Source organism: Mugil cephalus, chromosome 12, assembly GCF_022458985.1.
Source record: "Mugil cephalus isolate CIBA_MC_2020 chromosome 12, CIBA_Mcephalus_1.1, whole genome shotgun sequence".
Taxonomy (NCBI): domain Eukaryota; kingdom Metazoa; phylum Chordata; class Actinopteri; order Mugiliformes; family Mugilidae; genus Mugil; species Mugil cephalus.
The window spans coordinates 24700001-24720000 of record NC_061781.1 but is presented as its reverse complement, the minus strand read 5'-3'; the positions used below and the strand labels follow the sequence as shown (position 1 = coordinate 24720000).

The 20000-nt window shown below is 42.0% G+C and overlaps 1 protein-coding gene across 4 annotated transcripts in view; it reads right to left on the bottom strand.

The window, feature by feature from the left end:
- hecw2a (HECT, C2 and WW domain containing E3 ubiquitin protein ligase 2a) overlaps positions 1–20000 on the bottom strand; it is a 44294-nt gene that overhangs the window by 15304 nt on the left and 8990 nt on the right. Inside the window, exons 2-20 of one of the 4 annotated variants that reach the window (XM_047601571.1) lie at positions 17376–17929; positions 13212–13319; positions 12992–13086; positions 12237–12303; positions 11712–11881; positions 11463–11602; positions 11270–11370; positions 10319–11169; positions 9394–9667; positions 8644–8736; positions 8384–8534; positions 7134–7240; positions 6789–6913; positions 6042–6227; positions 4540–4674; positions 2658–2778; positions 2028–2124; positions 1716–1799; positions 917–999 (exon numbers count right to left, since the gene is read on the bottom strand). In XM_047601571.1, coding sequence (XP_047457527.1) covers positions 917–999; positions 1716–1799; positions 2028–2124; positions 2658–2778; positions 4540–4674; positions 6042–6227; positions 6789–6913; positions 7134–7240; positions 8384–8534; positions 8644–8736; positions 9394–9667; positions 10319–11169; positions 11270–11370; positions 11463–11602; positions 11712–11881; positions 12237–12303; positions 12992–13086; positions 13212–13319; positions 17376–17754 — 3367 coding nt within the window. In that variant the 5' untranslated portion in view covers positions 17755–17929. The remainder of the gene's footprint in view (positions 1–916; positions 1000–1715; positions 1800–2027; positions 2125–2657; positions 2779–4539; positions 4675–6041; positions 6228–6788; positions 6914–7133; positions 7241–8383; positions 8535–8643; positions 8737–9393; positions 9668–10318; positions 11170–11269; positions 11371–11462; positions 11603–11711; positions 11882–12236; positions 12304–12991; positions 13087–13211; positions 13320–17375; positions 17930–20000) is intronic. The other 3 variants (XM_047601573.1, XM_047601574.1, XM_047601572.1) reach the window with 3 other exon arrangements.

The window sequence follows — 20000 nt, the reverse complement described above, 5'->3', positions numbered from 1 at the left end:
CTGTTTCATTAATTTGAGAGAAAAACACAAACATGTCCTCACCCACGAAGACACGACGCTCTCCACATAACTATTCATTCAAATCACTGTTAATTATTATTTTGCATTTAGCCTTGAGAAGATTTTACTTCATTTTATTTTTATTTTCCAGATTATTGTTGTTGTTAATCACCATTAATTTTTAAGTATTATGTCATATTGTCTGATGTTTTGTGCTTAATGACAACATGACTAATATTAATATTAATATATTATAATAAAATTATAAGGTGGAGGCTTCAATTAAGCCTCTCCCCACACGGTTTCATTATTTTTTTGTAATATTTCATTAGTAGTGTATTTTAAAAATTAAAAATTTAAAAAAATTCAATCTTTTTATATATTTTATTTTATTTATTGATTTTTCTTATTTATTTATTGTTTTATTATTTGATATTAACATTAGTCTCCATGTCCCTTTTTTGTAGGTTGTTTGTTTCAATATTTTTTTTTATATATATATTTATTTTTTATCAAAATGCGAAGCACTTTGAATGTTATTAATTTGTTGTGAAAGGTGCTATAGAAATAAATTTGTGTGGGGTGTCTGGTCTGTTCTGGTGTAAGTTACATCCACACGAATGAACCCAGGTCTAAAAGTTTCTCAGCACAACATTAAATTGTCATTGAATGTTTTTTAATGTTACTCACTTCTTCCATCTGTGGTTTTAATGTTGTGGCTGATCGGTCTTATGTGTTTGTAAGTTCACTCGTCATCATAATATGAAAACTGTTTATTTAGTGAGATGGCAAAAAAAAAAGTAATATATATATAAAAAAAATAATAAATAAATAACTTTATAATAAAAAGTGAGGCTTTAATAACGGTGAGAAGCTGTGACTCAGGCCAATAAAGCTCAGACGGACGGAGACGTACCCGGGGAACTCTGAGGGGAGGAGATGGAGTAACCTGGGTGGAGCAACGGAGGCACGTACGACATCACCTCCTCCTCAAAAAGGCTGCAGACCAGAGACAAAGACAGGGAAAGTTACTTCAAAAACCTAATGCTTATTATTTATTACTGCAATGTCAAAGTAATTAGTTACGTTTGAATTCTAAGGTATAACATTACTTTTAAGTTACTTTCACCAAAATAACTGGAAATATTGGGTTTTGTGTTCTCAATAAATCTTAATATATTCAGTGTAGCTCATGTCCATGATGTGGCATAATGACATAGTGACTAAGCTAAGCTAACGCTAACAACAGTACAATATAATGGAGCAGCTATGGCTCATGGTTCAATACTTATTGTGATAGAGATACTGTAAATTTAGGTGCATTCATATTTAAATCAATATTACTAGAAGCTACTACTTTATATTGTAACCAAACACCTAAAGAAAGCTGCACCGCGCTACATGTTTCCTTAAATCACCTGTTACTTTCTCACCAATCAGCTGTTTCTCTGGCACTAACAGGAAGTTAACATTTACTCAGATTAATATAAATAACTTCAGGTTTAAAATCCATTGTATTGTGTGTCACTGACATTTGTACAGAATAAAATATAACAATTATTTTTTGTAACGTTACCACGTTACAGCAAAAAGTAACACATTACAGTGATTGCATTACTTTTGTGACGCGTTATTCCCAACACTGGTCACTACTGGTTGTTTATATATATAAAACAACGCCAGCTGATAAAAAAATATGATTTTGAGCAGCTCACCTCAGCAACATGACGAGGTCGGCGTCACTGGAGAGACGAGCCAAACCCGTGACTCCTTCACTGCGAATAAACTGCACCTTCTCCCTGCACACACACACACACACACACACACACACACACACACACACACACACACACACACACACAGGATTAAAGGTTAACCATGTGTTCAGGGTGACTGATGATGATGATGATGATGATGATGATGATGATGATGTGGGTGTCGGAAGTGAGCGACGAGGAAGAGTCGGGGGTTAAAAGGGAAGCGATGAAAGAGACGACAATGAGAGGAAGGGGAGGAGAGCGACATACTTGAGCGAATGGTTCCTGGCCAGCTCAGGTTGTCTTTCCTGCAGGATCTCAAAGATGTTGGGTTGCCGTAGAAACGCCACGATCTTGTCATTGTAGGCTGGAGGAAAAGGGATGAGACAATCTTACACTGAGACACTTAAATGCTCTATTTACTGCATATTTTGTGAATACACACACACATATATGTAAACTGGACTGTACATTTTTTTTTGTAATTTTTACTTCTTATTTTATTTTGTTTTATTTTTAAATATTTCTTTTATATGTCTTATATATGTCCTTGTCTTTATTTATTATTTCAAAATTTAAATAAATTTAAATATAATAGTTTTTAATTAATATAAAATTAATAGTTTTAAATTTAATAATTTAAATATACATAGAATTTTAAATTAAATAAATTTAAAAAATAATAAAAATAAAAAAGGAGATTTGAAAAATTAAATGAGCATCTTGTGACTCTTAGACAAACTAATTTCCTTGTGGAGATCATACAGAGAGATCTGATTGGCTGAATGAAAACCACACGTTTCTAAGCCTCACTGAGAGGAACAGGGAGGCAAGGTAAAATGTGCTCATGAAGGGTTAACATCGTCTCCCTCTGAGCATATTCGACCCTGCCTGACTCACCTACAGGAACCACGTCATGGTACTGACTTCGACTGGAGCCGCTGAAGGTGCTGGAGGGGCGGGGCATGACGGGCGGGTTGGTTTGGCGTGAGTCGTCCACCACCTGTGACAAAAGGAAGCACTACAGTTCAGGTCGCATCCTAGTTCTGACACCGATTCACCTGCCGGTCACTGAATGCATCCTGTGCCATAAACTATGATATTTATTAACAGAAGATATGGATATGGATGGAGCCACAGCTAGCAGAGCTCCCCCTGGTGGCTGGAGGCTGCAGCATAGGTCATAAGCTCCGCCCCCTCCATGTTGGTGCATGGGCTGAAATAAAACACTAAAATATACATCAAATAAAAACTTTTCGTGGATGGTTTCTGTCATTTTAAGTAGCAAATATAATGATGATAAAGTGACAATTTTTTTGGATAAGTTTCGTTTTAGTTCGTTGTTTGACGCTAGGAAACAGGATGTGACGACTCATCCGTGAAAATAAGTTCAGTGTATAATCCAACATTTCCTCGTAACTGGTGGAGGCAGAGCTCAGTGTATTGTAAATTAAATTACAGCATGAGTCTGAAGGAAGTGTGGGTGTAGGTACCAGATCTGCTCCAGTGAGTATCCGGCGCTTCTAGATGACTAATTTGTTTGTCTAATTTAATTTATTTTTCACAGTATGTTTGGAAGAGATAGTTTGATAAAGTTTTTTTTTATAGTTTATAGTTTTTATAGTTTATTTATAACTTTAAATTTGTGCCCACTAAACAAAAAATATGATGTCAGCACATTATTCATATGAAATAAACTGACAAAATAATTTGGGTTCAACCCATTCATTTGTTAAAGTAGACGCAAAAAGATTTAAGAAGTTTTATCCTTAAAATGATTAAATAATAACACAGCTTTTATCAATTTATCCAAATAATAAAAGGACAAAACAAAACCGATAAGTTTCTCTGCTTCAATAACAACGGTAAAACTGCTAAACTCTCCTTTTTATTGTGTTATTCAGGTTTTGTGCATTTCTAGAGGGAATGGAAACGCAGGAAATGTCTTTCTCTTCGTGACATTTTGACCAGTTCCACATGTTTCTAATGAGATTTTCTCACACATTAACTATCAGATGCAGTGTCCTCTGCTGGAAAGGTCAGTTTCCTGTGACAAACTGTGTCAGGTGCCGAGGCAAATTGTATGAATTCCCATTTTCCTCTCACATATTTTGTCTGAGAGGAAACCGTGTTTTAATTTGAGCTTTTAAATAGCTGGAAATAGGCACAGTGTGTCAACGAACATTCAATTAATTAGCTTTTAACATTACAGACCTTATTTTTAAAGCGTAGTGTTTGCACTGTGACATGATGTATTCATGTTTTTTTTAATAGTTTCAGTTTAGTTAGAGCCCAGAATGAAATATATCGTCAAGTTGAATTAGTATGTCTAATACTAGACGTGTCCAAACCCCGTTACCCAGAAGACTGTGTGGATTTATGAGGCAACAGATGCTGTGTAAGTTCTCAGAAAAGGCATCGCTGCTAATATTATCAGTTCTGCTTTAGCACATTTAAATGATAAATGCAAACAGGATAGGCCCTGTTCATCCCAACATAAGAATAATCAGTCGTCTTTCAGAGCATATTATGAAAGACAGGATATAATAATGTGGATTTTCAGTCTCAGTCCAAAAATCTGACATTAGTTCTTTTTTTTTTCCAAGTAGAAATAATGCGTTTGTGGGTAAAAGAACGTAATTGATTCTACTGCTGCAGCCTGTTTTCTGTATCTTCAGCAGCTGATGTCATCCTCTCACTAAGCACTTCTCTCCTTCTATAAAGACTGAGCCTTTAAGTTGAGTCGAGGTGACGGGCGCTGCAGGGGCGGCGGGTCTCTCACCTCCCCGGCGCTGTGGCTGCGCTGGCGGCTCAGATGCTGGCGATGGGCCAGGAGCCCGGTGGAGCGCGAGCTCTGGAGGGGCAGCCGCGGGTCGATGAAGGTCGTGGAGCGACAGTTGTGATCCACGAAGAAAGGCTGAGGATGGAGAGGCACGAGGACACACGTGAGCTCTTCTCAGGAACCTCCACATGCATATATATACGACAGATGATTAACCCTTAGATGCATAAGTGGTTGTTTTTTTGTTTTTGGTTTTTTGCATGTATTCCTCAGATTTTGTATCAGTACCACACTTTTCCAGACATGGGGTCAAAAATATGAAAGGTTAACCACATCTAACGCCTAATATAGACCCTTTCACGGTTTGTAAACAATGACATTTTTTAAAGGGGCGGAGCTTAACTGGAGGCAAAACATCTCAAACACTATAGCCTGTAAATGCTAGTTAGCATATTTCAATGGACTGTTTTGGAAAGAACGGACGAGGAAAACATATATTTTAGAGGATATACTAATACACTCCTTCCCTGTTATTTTAAAAACTTGTCTCTGACTGATGGGACTATATTCACCGTCCACTACACTCTCACTCACTGGATGGACGATTTGACCAAAGGACACAGAGGGGACGAAGTCTGGTCTGTCTTTATCAAGTATCGCCAACAAAGATATTACAAGAAGTAAGTGGAACCACTGTGAAGGGCAACGTAGTAAATGCAACTTCTGCTTGGACACCCCTGAAACACACAGCTAACATTCTGTTAGCTAGCGGTTAGCATTAGCATTAGCATGTAACAAGAATCCCCCAAATAATGACTAATTTAACGTAATTTCAGTCACGATTTAGTCTAAAACATAACGTTATCCAGGCTGAAACTGATGATCATTACATATTAATCTTATTTGATATGAAGTGTGTGTGTTGTTGATCTTCTCACTCCAGTCATTTGTTTTAAAATACAGCAAGACGACATTTTCATGGTTGACAGTGTTCGCCTCCAGCTAACGGGACGTCGGCCATGAAGGGGTCTATAAGTCATAATATTTGTGCTGTTATAAAATATGAACTTATTTTCAAAATCCATTAACTTTTTGTGATAGTGTTGTGTTCTAATCATCAAATTACTACTTTATATTCAGAAAAGTAAATAAATAAAGCAGATTATTATTATTTTTAGGTAAAATATGAAATCATTCTCATGTTGGGATCATTATTAGATTATTTTTACCTTTCTTAAAGCTGTATTGTGATAAAATGTGAAATAAAAAGTGATAAAAGAACACGTCAAACATGAAATAATTCTTTTGTCGACCAAAATATAATTAAAAAAAAGCTCACAGTATAAAACACATTCTTTCTAATTGGGGTCATTTTTGACTCCGCTCATGTAATAATGCAGGTATCGGTAGATCATGCATTCATCATAAGGGTTAAGAAGCAGCACTAAAAAACAAAAAAACACTCCATGTGAACTATTTACAGTGATTAGACAGAAACGGACCTTCCCAGTGTGGTCGTGCTTCATCTCCCAGCCCCGAGGAAGCTCCAGCTGCTTGTTGGAGAACATGTTGAGGAAGGTGACGAGGTCGCGGTTGTGCTGGTAGCGCTCGAAGTAATGAGCGTCTCGTCGCACCTTACTGATCATGTGCTTCAGGCAGGTGTTGCTCGTAAACATGCGGTAGGCACTCTGGACAAAGGGGGCAGAGAGGAGACAAGTCCTCAGGAGGAGACAGGAGACAGATGAGAGAGCGTTCGGGTCAATTCCTAATCCAAATGGACTTTAAGTTATTTGAATGAAAGCTTAGATGTACTGTTTAGACAACAGATATTAAATTGTGTTTCTCCTCTAGAGGAATTATGGGGAGTTATTGAGTCCCTGTTTTGTTTATCCTGTCTGTGACGTCACCACAAGGAAGGAAACACATTCAAAACATGGGCTGCAGCTCAAGAGAGACGACTATATAGGGAAAGTCCCTGATTTTAAAGTTTTCTCTCTCTGTCTATGACTACAGAGGCTAATTATTAATACAATTACATATTAATGTCATATCTGTGTCTGTGTTTGTCTAAAAAAGACAATTCAACCATAAAAAGAAGGACATATTTTACACCTTATACTGTAACTTACACTATGAACTTCTAAAACCTGCTTTAACCAAATCTGTCTGCATGGCCTGATGCATCTGTAAGTGTTTTTCTGGTGACTGTGTTGTGTTTTGTCTGTGATCGTGTTGCACTTTGCACTGACAGGGTTAGAATGCAGCACGGTGAAGAAGTCGGGGCTGCACAGGAACTTGGCGCTGGGCGACTGGAGCAGCAGCGAGAGACGCGAGCGGCCGCTGGAATGAGCGACTGCGCTCTCTCGTCTGTAGTCTGCAACAGAACGAACACAGAGAGACAACACAGCAGCTTCTTTCACTATTATTATCTCTGAAAATGTTTCATATGCTGAGCAGTGACATTAAAGGAAAAGTCTTAAGAGAATATCATCGTTCTCAAATCTTTGTAAATATCTCCTCTCCTGAATACTCTTCAAATTATTTTTACTTTCTTGCTATTTCTGTATCTGTGTGTTGTGTCTACTGAGACTCACCAGAAATGGAGTGGGGCATCAGATCACTTTCTGGTTCAGGAAGCAGGTCAGCGGAGCTTTCCTCTGCCCGATCGCTGTTGGTTATGGTCCTTCTGATGCTCTGGTATCTGTGATCAAGACCATATTAGAGGACACGTCTACTGAGATCCCAGGTTGTTTTACTAACTTGCATGTGTAATCTAGAATTTTGCAGGTGATTTACTAAGACTGATTGTGTAAATGACAGCGGGTGCAAACAGATCTGTGTAAATGAGAGTTTTCCGTGTGCTACTGATGCTCAAAATGACATTTTGTGCCATTCCTGACATGGAAGGCGTCAGGTGAAGAGGCAAATAAACACATTACAAGTCTGGATATAATTATAAGACACGGTGAAGTGACTGACAAATAAAAGAGAACCACACAAACAGAATAGTCCTTGTAGACCAGGGTAAACTCATATGAAACATGATCATTATTTATGGGATCATTTCTGATCCGTTTGGATATTTACAGAATAGAAAAAAGAACGTGTTTCATGTTTCACGTTTAGCTGGAAAATGAAGATGCATGAATCTGTCCTCTATAATAACAGCAGCCATGTGTGTGGAATTACACATAGGACAACCTGTTCTTCTGAGACATGTGAAATATAGACGCAGTTTCTATGAGAAACTTTCTTTCAGGTTCAATGAATCACTTTGCATGTGCTAAATTAATGTATTTGCATTGTGTGTCAATGCCTTATATTGCATATTCATTCAAACGTGTTAACTGGGTGTGACGAGATATTTTGCACCTTTGAAAGACACACGCTGTTAGTAAATAAGTTTGTACTGTAGTTTTTACTGTGCACACGTTTTTATACACGCAAACCTTCAGCCCTCAGAGGATAGTTTTTCACTAGTTCACAGAATAACGTAGTCATGAACTATTTTCTAGCAAAAATATCTAACAAAAGATCCACATTTAGTCATTCAGTGAAGAGAGAATGACGTAGAAGCAGTTTCTTTTTTTTTTTTTTTAAGTCTTTGGATGCTTTTGTTTATTGTAAAGTACATTAGCTCAGAAACCAGGAGATGAAAAGAAGGAAGTGAAACAAAGAGAAGCCCACAGGCAGTGTCCCATTAAAAGAGAACATGATGAGGACAGATCGGCCCCTGAGAGCACAGGTTTCTAAGTACCAAGTATAGTTTTTGCCTCTTTTGCCTTGGTGAGTGTTTGTACATGAGCGTGCACTGAGTGAAGCTCTCTGCTAACTTCCCTCCTACCTGCGGTTGAGCTGCTCCATCTGCTGAATGGAGTTGGAGCGGGTCAGGCCCTGTGGGGCAGGAGGTCCGGTCGGACGCTGCCACGTGGTGGTCCTGTTCACGTGGTCCACGAAGAAGATCCTCCCGTGGCTGTCGATGCGAGCCTCCCAGTCTGAGAGGGAGGCCGAGGTGAGTTCGCTCGGTAAAACAGAAACGTCACACACATGCACACGTAGCCTAACACACAAACAAAACAACAGCATGCAGACACACACACTCACTGGGAGGCAGAGGCTCGTCCACGCGCTGGTACCGATGGATGTCATGACGCACGGACGGAAGCGACCGCACCGGGTGGCCATTAACGTGGGAACCTGAGCACAGAAAACATGGAATAAAATCAAAACACCAAATACAGCTTCTCCACAACAACGCACATCCACACCTCCAGATGCAGGAGGAGGGAAACCTGCAGCCGAAAGGACCCCACTCACCCAGCACATGCACGAGGGACAATTAAATTCAGGTGGAGCTGCACAAACTTGCACAATCGCTTTTATTGCTTTTCATTTATCACTTCATTGTATTCTTGATCTGCACTGTTTTTATTTAGTGCCTTTATACTATTAATGGGAAATAATCCAGGACCTGAGTGCATCCTTTCATTCCATCTCATGCTTCTGTACGGTAAAATAAAATCCATCAACGGGGGAGTGTGTAAGTGTGTAGAGGTGGTTCAGACCTTTAAGTACCTGGGTCCACATCTGGATCACAAACTACTAACATAGACTCAGGATAGAAGAAAGTTCTCTCTATAAAGCCGCCTCTATTTCCCCAGGTTGTTTAATATCTGACCAGACTATGGAGTGGTGGGGAGGCAGCACTAAGAAGATGGCTGGACAGACTGATACAGACTCTGTGGTAGTGACAGAGCTGGAGTCTTTGAAGATCCTCCACATGACACCATCGTCAGACAGAAGTCACCCATCAGTCCAACAGGCACTAATACACATTTGATAAATTCTTAATACCTTCCTCTCCATCCGTTTCCGTGGTAGCCCCCTCATCCTGTGGCTTTGACTCCTCCCCTTCCTGCTCCTCAGCCACGCCCCCTGCAGCCTGCAGGCTCGGCCTCCTCACGCCGATCTCCTCGGCCGCCTCTTGCTCGCGGGCTCCTCCCTCGGCCTCGGGGGCGGCGGCCTGCCCACCTCCCTCGTCGTCCACGGCCTGAGTGGTTGGTGGTGGGGTGCTGGACTCTGCTTCTCCCCCCGGATCTATGGCCGTTTCTGCTCCCTCCTGCACTTCCTACAAGAAAAAATGAATAAAAGAAAATAATATTAATTCTACGCACACACACACACACAGTGATGTAGATCAGTGATTCTCAACCTTTTTGGGGTCCTGGATCAGGTTTTGATCTACCCTGAGGACCCCCCATGACTGAGGGGGTGGGGGTTCTTTGTGTAACCGTACTCATCATCTTCTTTTTGTTTGAATTAAGCTTAATTTCAAGTGCTAACCTTAACATGCAAGTTAAAAAAGAGAGTTTCCCCGACACCTTTCTGCAGATGTTTCACAATAAGAGCATCATTAAGAAATGAATGGTTTACGCCCAATGGAGCAGTAGGGGCCTCATGATATAAAAAGGATGCAGATTGTGCAGAAACTTTGAACAATGCAAGTGGGAGTGAGATCTCTTAATAAAATACAGTAAATTACTTGTGAAACTGATGTAATTAGAGAAAAAAAGTCTTGTAGTTTAAGTAGATAAAAGAGTAAAATAATCCTATTTCTATAAATGTCTTCATAAATATTTTCATGTACCCCTGCGATTCCCCCACAGGCCACTAGGGTTGAGAATCAACACTGTAGGTGATGACAAAATCGCCTGCTGCTCCAAAATACCATCATCCTCCTCATTAACCAGCCTACGTCATCAATCAGTCATGAACTCACCACAGCGGTGGTCAGCGTGATTGGACAACTCTCTGACGAGGAGACGACCGTCTGAGGGGCTGTTGCCATGGAGCAGGAGTCGATCTCAGATAAGGGGTCGTCTCCGGCCCCCCTCCCCTGCTCAGGTGTGTCTCCATCTTCTGGTAAAACGTTATGGGCGTCTGTGAACGGAGCCTCTTCCACTTCGAGGAAAACGTCCTGATCCAACACATCATCCAGGTCCAGCCCCGCGTCCAGCTGTGGTCCAGCCTCAGGAGGTATGTCCTCGTCCTCCGTGGCCCCCGCGCCCTCGGGCTCCTCCTCCAGCACCGAGGCCTCCAGCTGCTCGGGCTCCTGGTGCAGTTCAGGAAACGGGTCGTCTTCATCGGGGCCGCCGTCGTCCGGAGGTTCTCCGTTCATCAGCAGCGGCGACAGCGGCATGGGAGGGAAGTCGTTGGCTCCGGACCTTTCCTCGTCCTCGTCCGAGTCGATGTGCAGCATGGCGCTGAGCCTCGTGTGCGTGGGGAAGCTGGAGCGCAATTTTGGCGAAGCAGCGCCCAAGGGTCTTTCCCCGGGGCCCTTAGGGGCCTCAATAGCATCCAGGCCCTCGCTGAGAGACCTCTGGAGCATTTCATGGCCTGAAAGTGTCTCGGCTTCGACGAATCTGCCCTCCGCTCCGACGAGAGACGGGTCCTTTTCAGGGAAGGCCGTGGCGCCGCCCTCCCACATGCCCTGGGATCCCTGGGAGCCCGTGGGAGAGGGGCCTGCGGACACCATGCCCGGGAGGTGGTGGGGCAGGTCCTCGTCATCGGACGGAGTCCCTGGAGCTCCGTTCAAGGATGAAATGCCGATGATAGAATCAGGAGAGGCTCCTGCAGCAGGAGAAAGAAGGTTCCCGTTAATGAAGACAAATTCGTGGAAAACACACGTTGTAGTAATGACAATTCAAGCAGAGCTGAGAGGCAGATTTACCATCTGGACCAGTGGAGGTGAGCTCAACTTTAAACTGCAACTGTCCGCTTACATGTTCGGTGGGAAGGCGCCGACACAGGGAGAACGTCACCGGCTGGACACTACACAAAGACGACATTACACACCACAAATCAAAATACATAGACTTTACCTTTAACAGGATATACTGTACATCTGTGCATTAACCACCTACCCAGGTATTTTTTCAATAAGCCTCTGCACGGGGATAGTCAGCTGACCAAGGAAGCGTTTGATGATTGGTCGACTCTTTGCGAACTTGTCCTTCACTTCGATGTAGAGGATGTCTGTCATAAGTGCTACAAATGTGTATTTCTGCAGAGAGGAAGAGCGTTCAGAGCATTTTAATATCTCGTGCACTTGAAAAAGTGTCTGAAGTAAAGGTGAGCTGACTGATAATTAAAAAGACTCCAGACTACGTCACCTCTCCGTGCCAGACGGGGTTGGTGGTGTTAGCGATGATGGCGGACCGGCGTTCCTGTCCGTGATGGCTGAAGATGGGGAAGACGCTCCTCTTCCCGGGGTGGATGGACATCTTCAGGTACGGGTCCGGGTTAAAAAACATGCCCTTCTTTAAACCAGTGGCACGCAGATCTGCAACAAAGCAAACCAGACCAGCAGAGAAGTTCTTCATTTTCAATTTGCAGATCTGCAGACACACATTAGCACTAACAGAAGGGAATAATTTGGGCGTGCAAGCTGGCGTTTCCGTTCTTGTTAGCTCATTAAAATGATCCCGATACGGTAAACTGATTCTTGGTGGTTTCTCCGTTTCAACATCGAGGCCACTCGTTTTCCCTGAAAACAGCTTTACTCTTTCCCCTCCGGACAGGAAGGTAATGACGAAGGTGGGATCACTCAGCTGAAACACACACATCTGATCCGTGTTTTCGGGGGCTTTATTAAAATCACTGACTCTGACCTTTTCCGGATTTGCACCTGAACTCACCCGTCAAGGTGAAGCTGATCAGTTTTCGGGGATGTTCGACGCCAACCTGCTCTGCCAGACCCTCCACCTGAGAGAGAGGAGACAAACGTCTAAATAAGAACAGAGACGACTCTGGAGGTTGAGGACGTTGCCTAATGTTTGGAGTGACTGTGGAAATACAAGACTCTAAATCATAGCTCTTCAATAGGGGGTCTTTGGTTGTTCTTTGGTTGATTAGACTTTTTTTATACAGTTTTTTTAATTTCCCCCACAAATTTCAATTTGAATAATTACACATGAAAATATTTTAGTAAAGTGATAAGGAATCGCTAAATATTGAATGCAAAATGATGATAATAATAATCAGCAAAATTTTTATAGACATTAGGAGTTTTTTAATTACCACACAATATGTCAATTTAATATTAACATGAACATATTTAGTAAAGTCATAAGGATGCAATTGTATGATAAAAAATGTATATTTATAAATAGACTGGCCAGTTTTAATATGAGCACATGAAATAGTGGGTCACTATTTATCTTCCATCTTGGACCTTGTCAAACACCCCTTAAAATTGTTACTCAAGGACGACATAACGTCCAAAGACCACAAATACTAAAATTCATTCTTTCCTATGACATAGTGCATTTCTTTGCCCCCTAACCCTAAGCCCTTACCTAGTTATAACCTTTACCCTTAAGCCTTAACCTGTTTAAACCATCAAAAAAAAAAAATAAATAAAACTGATTACAGCCTAATAAAAACAACACACCAGGACTGCCGGGTTCTTCACAGTGATGCAGGGGGTGGTGGCTCTGAGGGCTCCGCTCACTCCGTGGTAGTACTTAAAGCAGATCTTGGTCTCGGCTGCAGAGGAAATAGAAATGAGTTTTAGGATGTGGGGAGGCTCTAAAAATAATTCTGATTGTTGTTGCTGCTGCACTGTGGGACGCGGAGTAACAGGCAGATCACGGTGCACGTGGAAAACTCACGCTCCATAAAGTAGGGCCCGGGCTCCAGCCTCCAAACAATCTGCCCCTTCTGGGTGCCATTCACCCCTCTGTTCTTACAGTCCCACACATTAGACGGACTGGTTTCATCTGCAAAGGAGGAAAAACTATTAGCTGCACAGGTTTGCGGATGTTAAAGTTAGTTTCCGGGGGTTTTTAGACGTATCAGCTGAAACACGCACAGAGCAGATGGATTGTGCTGTCGCCGGGACAAAACTGCAACCGAGCTGCATCTGTTCCGCCTTTCGGTGTGTTTAGTCTGCGGACTCTGTCTTCCCAAACACAAGTTTGCCTTTAATCAGTGAAATCCACTCCCAGAATAGCCTCCCTACAACCTCTAACCAGAAGGACAAACTTCCTGCGAGTTAAAAACAGGGAGGGGGAATTCCGCTGTACGTAGCACTTTTGCACACAGATTAATGAAGCACCGAGCTCAGCTGACTGGTGGAGAGAGTCCAGGGAGGATGTGTGTGCTTTATATTTGTGTGCATGAGCATCGAGGAGGTGGGGGGGGGGGGGGGGGGGGGGGGCTATTGCTTATCATTGAATGTCTGCTTAGTCGAGGGAAGCGGCAGCTCCTCTGGGGTATAAGACCCTGGAGCAGGTAATGAAGTCCTGGCGACTTTATGATCGATATGAAGTGACCTGACGCCCCGTCTGACACCAGCAGTTTAAACTGTCTCCTGATCCAGATGAGTTAAGTCCGGAAGGTCATCAGGAAAGAAACTTAGTTGGGAACATTTGGTAAACAGGTACCAACGATTCCCTCTGCTGCTGTCTGAGGGTCTGTCTGACCTTAGGGAAGTCAAAGGCACCCACTGTTATCAGGAATTCATTATCCATCACTAACACAATACATCATGCCGAGCAGCTCCCTGAAAGTCACTGTACCAGTAATTACCTGGTTAATATGTTCACAGACCCAAGCGAAGGCTAATTTATGAAGTCTGCAGCAAACTGTGTCAGAATGAACCAGAGACAAAAGGTACCGATGGTCCCTACGCCACAAAACCACTGGATATTACAGTTTAAAAAACCTTCACTAAGATCACTAAACTGACCTTAATGTTCCTTTTAATATTCAATTTAGCTGAATAATTGTTATAATAGTTAAAATATCCAATGCACCAATAAAAATGTTCAATTGTTTAACGAACCTAAGACTGTAAAAGGTTGTAGTAGATACTAATTTGTCTTATTCCAGAAAGACATTGAACTTGTTTTTAAATGAAAATTCTGTGTATAGGTAAATAAATATTAATAATGAAATAAATGTGTCTTTGTATCTAATGTCTGTAACCTGTTCTCTATAGTGTGTGTAGTATTTTCATTGAGTGTCTGCCTGTACTTTGTATTCCTTGTTAGTTTTAAACTGTATTTTTATAGTTTCATTCTTTAACTTGGCATTAACATCTGTCCCGGGGACTACAGCTGAAAACTAGCATCTCTGCTAATGCTGGAATATTTACAGTTTTTATACGTATGTATGTTTAACCCTTGTGTAGCATTGAAAAAAAAACTTCCTTCGTAACTTTGACTGTAAAAATACATCAGATAAATATTTGCTCAACTTTTTTTTTGCTTAAATCTGTTAATAAACCTCAATACTGACTAAATATTACTAATAACTACTATAACTACTAAATATTAAAAAAATATCGAATTCAATCCAATTCTTTTTTAAAAAAAGTAACAGATATGGGGAAAAATAAACACAAAATTGCCTATTTTCAATATAAACATGATCAGAGATTTTTTACCTGTTATCAGAGTCTTGGATATGTCAAAGATTAGTAGCATAATTGACTTTTGTGCATATTTAATTTTTGTGCAGCATCAGATTTTCATTTATACTTGCTCTTGTGCTGCTTCTGACTGTTTTTGCCCCATTGATTCCCATTATAACTAGAGCCATAAATGCTACGAAAGGAAGTTTTTGCTGCCCACAGTGTATTATTGACCTACTGAAAATGTTGAAATCATTATGTAAAATTAAGGTTATTCATCAAAAATCATTCCATTACCTGCTATACAGTGGAAGTTATAAGGAAAAAGAACCCCCTCATGGCTGTTTTTGCCCCATTGACTCCCATTATATTGACTCCTATTATAACTAGAGCCACGAATGGTTGTTTTTGCCACCACCAGTAGATAAGGTTTAATCACTGCTGATTAATATGCACTGTTACTGACCAAATACACCTAATAAAGTAGCAAAGTAGAGTAAAGTAAAGTACACCATCGCTCCTGTATTACCTTTTGCCATCGTGCACAGACTGCAAACTGTCACGGAGCTTGATAGCCTCCTTCAGCCCGCAGGTCAATGCATTTCCCCCCCTCCTGTCAAATTCCTGTCTCTAAGCAAGATTAGCAAACATTACCGGAGACCACCGCGCTCGCCTCAGAGCCACGCGTGGTTTGTGATGGTGTGTGTGTTATCGTATCCCGAGGCAGAGCCGTTTACATGTCGACTCAGCCTCTTCAGCAGCTAGTGTTTCAGTATTGACTCGGAGTTGGAAGCTCCTGCACAAGACTCCACTCGGCTATTCTCAGCTCCCAAACGATAAAACACGAGGATCAGCTGAAAAGCTTTGAGGACAGGTAGGGTCAAGTCAGCTCTGGCAGCGAGCTTCCAAAATAGTTCAGTAAAAAGACGAGGCATCGAGGCAGTGGAAATCCTTCCAACTGAGTTTTTGGTTGAATTTTGTCCGGTTAGTTCTAGCATAAAGAGAAAACAACCATCCTTATTGTAATATGAGTTCAATGGCAATCAGTAGATTGAGACTTGGTCCCAAAAGTGAGGTCCTGAGACTTAAACGCTCTTTTAGAGCTAGACTTTTTGGTGGGTCTTAATAAAGTGGGAGCCACTCGACTGTTCTCGTCATTTGCCCCCCGGCGGTACGTCCTACATTTCCCATGAGCACTGCCATCATGCTACGTAATGACGTATAAGGCGCCTGTTGGCTGCACACAGGCACACTACAGTCTGCAGTGCAACCAGCGTGACAAACCGTGAGCGTCTGACAGAAAAAGAAGAAAAAGAAGGAACGGACTCGGAGCAAGAGCAGGAAGCATAGACTGTACAAAAGAGGTGGGAGCTAGCTAGCTAGCTAACCAGTCACAGAACAATGCTAACTCTACTAACCAGCCTTTTTTCCAGCCTTTTAAACCATATAACCAGATGGTGTCTGCTCAGTTGTCATGGAGACACACTATATTCGGTACTACTGTAACATTATAGTTTACAAGATGGATAAAAAATGTACCTCATGCTAATGTGGGAATATAACATTTTAGGCCGGATTTTCAAGGTCAAGAATGATTATTGTTTACGCGTTAGTCTAAGCCAAGGCAGATAATCCCCAGACTGCTGTGGATTACTGTAAATCACAACTTAGCTGGCATGTCAACAGAAGCAACAAACCTCCGAGTATTTCCTGACAAACGCCGTGTCACCTGGTGGAAGGAGATAACAGCTTTCATTTACAAGTAGCCACATGCCGTGATTCTGATTTCACCGGGCCGATCTCACAGTGTGGCGTGCAATGAATGCGAAACTCTTCACTGAAAGTCCTGACTTTTTGCTTGAAAGCAAAAAAAAACTTCAAATCTCACACAGTCTGACCTATTTATAACCAGAGCATTAAAAAATTCATAAAACAGCAACAGGCAAAGCCTCCCACTGCTGCATAGCTTGCACATTTCACATTAAGATGATGCATGGAGTTCACTTTTGCAGTGAGCACAACCACCGTCGTGGCTTCGGGGGACAACGCTTCAAATGCTGTGTCATTTTTAATGATCAGTGCGTTGATTAGCGAGAAGAACTTCACGATACGATACGTATCACGATACCTGAGTCACATACAATAGATTATGTCAATATAATGATATAGAGGGTATGAACGTGACATCACAGGAAGCTGAAGTCTCCATGGTTACGGCCACTGAGTGGCAAAAAGTGACGGTTGAACATGGAGATTAGCAGCATTAGTTTCGGCCCAAAACATGACTTTTTCTTTTAAAATCGATATTGTTTCGGAAGAAAAAGTATCGCGATATCGATGTTTTTTCCCCACCCCTCAATTTGATTATGTGGGACTGTGATTCATCTCAACGCTGCACATGTAAAAACTCTCCTCTCACCGATGTGGTAGAGTCCGATCCAGTCAGTAGCGTCCACCTCCTCCTTGATGTCCCAGGATATGACGAGGTTCTGGCCCCGGTTCAGCGTGTACTCCAGCGTGGACGCCGTCAGCGAGGACCGGCTCTGGGACGTCACCAGGTCCGTGTCGCTGTTGGCCCGCGGGAGCCCGATGGGGCCGCTCATGACCGAGGCCGTGTCCACGGAGGCGCCGCCCCTCTCCGCCAGGGTCCGCAGGTTCTCCGGGCTGAGGGTGTGCCGGAGGTGGGGGCTGCGCCTCCGCGGGGCCGACAGGTGTTCACGGCCCCCCACCGCCAGGTTGGGCGGGTTGTGGGACCGGGTCCTAGCCGGTAGGACGGCTGTGGCGAGGGACGGACGCATGTTGAAGAGGCAGCTGGGTCAAGCGGAAGCGGTTGAAGACAGAACCAAAGAAGAGGCCGTGATGATTAGAAGCTTCTCATGGGAAGTCCGACTTAGAAACGATGTGTCGATTCTTTTCTTTATGAATCATTATTATCTCCAGTCACAGGCTTAGTCCACGTTTTCCAGCAGGAACCTGAGCACAAGGAACAAAACAGGCAGAGATCAGTGCGCCGCTACAAAACTGCTTCTCCACAAGAAAGAAAAATGCAATGATGACACGCTGAGAGTTGCAATAAACAAGTGGCTGAACAACCATTTGTCACCAGGGGACTGTTTAATGTACAAGAACTTGTCACTGACTCAGAATAACCCCACAACCATTAGGCTCCAGTTCTACTTCTCTAGAAACCTCCATGGAGAAAAAAAGACATGTATGTTAAACCTGTGCACAGTTTGGAGTCATGTCTCATTACTTTAGAGAGTAGAGAGAGTAGTGACCCTCAGATTAGCATTATAACCACACAGCTGATCTAGTAGTAGGAGATAATACAATCCTTAGTTTCTCATTTTGTACCTGTTTTCTAACCACTGATAGTCGTTCAGTTTGTGAGATACACAAATTACCCATATGTGAACACATCATATAGACAAATATCTAAGCTGTGGCTCTTATACTTTTTGAGCTATAGAGCTTTAGAACAGATGAACATAGTTTGAAAACATACATCACACAGTTTCAGTATTTATATTGTATCAATCTGTACAATCATGTGAACATTTTAATAACAATGATATGTCAAAATACTCACACTATTAATATAGATTAAAAATGTGTGGAAGTCAAAGGGTTAACATGTATGTACAGTGTATGTACATTAAATACTGTGCACATATACCAATGAGCCACAACATTATGACCAAGTGCATAACATCTTGTGGCAATTCACTGTTCTACTGAGAAACGTTTGTTCCTGGGATTCATTCATGTGGATGTTTCTTAGACATGTAGCCCCCACCTAGAACCAGACCAGACCCCCCCCCCCCAGCATGATGCACACTCACTAAAATGCTCAAACTCAACTCAAGGACACGAAGACCTGGCCTCAAAAATTTCACTGGATCAGGGGTCTTCAATGTTTCTCAGGCCATGGACCCCCAGACTGTTGGAGACATTAAGTAGGGACCCCCCCCACCCCCACCCCACCCCACCCAATATATGTGTCTATGTTAAACTCCACCCAGTGCTATTTATAAATATTGAGGGAGAAATACCTGAGAACCTCACCCACACCAAGTTATAGACAAAGCCATTGGAAAAAAAAAGTCATACCACCCACACACACACACACACACACACACACACACACACACACACACACCCCTGACAGTGTGTTTCTGTGGCCGGTGCCTCGGTGAAAGCAGAGAAGCTGCATCCTCCTCCCACAGAAGCTCTTCAATCAGCAGATGCCGCTTTGGGAAGTGTCTGGGGAAAACTGTCAGAGTCTCAACTTGAGCCATTTTGTTTTTAAAGGAAGGTGACACGTGACTTCAGAGTGTCGCTGGAGGGAGCTGCTTTTCAGACAGGATGAGAACCAGAGTGTTTTGGGGTTTTTTTTGTTTTTTATTTAAGGGAGAAAAGGTTTGGTAACATTCAGTAAAAATACGGTGCAGTCAGAAAACGACATGAGCTGTAGTCTGAGCTGAGCCCTGATATCTCTGTGTGTTTGACAGAGTAACGCTTTGAAAGTGGTGCCTCTCTGTGCTCACATGGGAACTGTATGTGATTAAAAAAAAGAAATGGATTGTAAAGTTAATAGCATTAAAACAGGAGAGTCCCTGACTGTTCCTGCTTCATGACTTATTTTGATTTAAGAACATTTTCTTACAAGAATGTGACCCTCACATGACTGAGGCCTTAGTCACCAGTCGATTAGCAACAAAAGACAACAAAAAAAACTCAAAAGTTTCCTTCGTTTATCTTCCTGAGACCCTACGTCCTCTTATTAAGTTATTATTAAGTTTGTGGCAGATTATTTTGCTTCATTTAAACTTTTCTATTTTCATAACTAGATACTAGTTGGTGTAAAAACACGAGCTTTTCACTGGATTCATTCTGCAGCCAATCAAACGTGGACAAGGTTCAAAACCTCATCAAATTTTACAATTAAAACTTTTGTAGTTTAATATAACAAACAAATTCTATCAAAAGTAAGAAGTTATAACTTTTCTAATTAGAAAATACTCGACTGAGGACGTTTTGAATT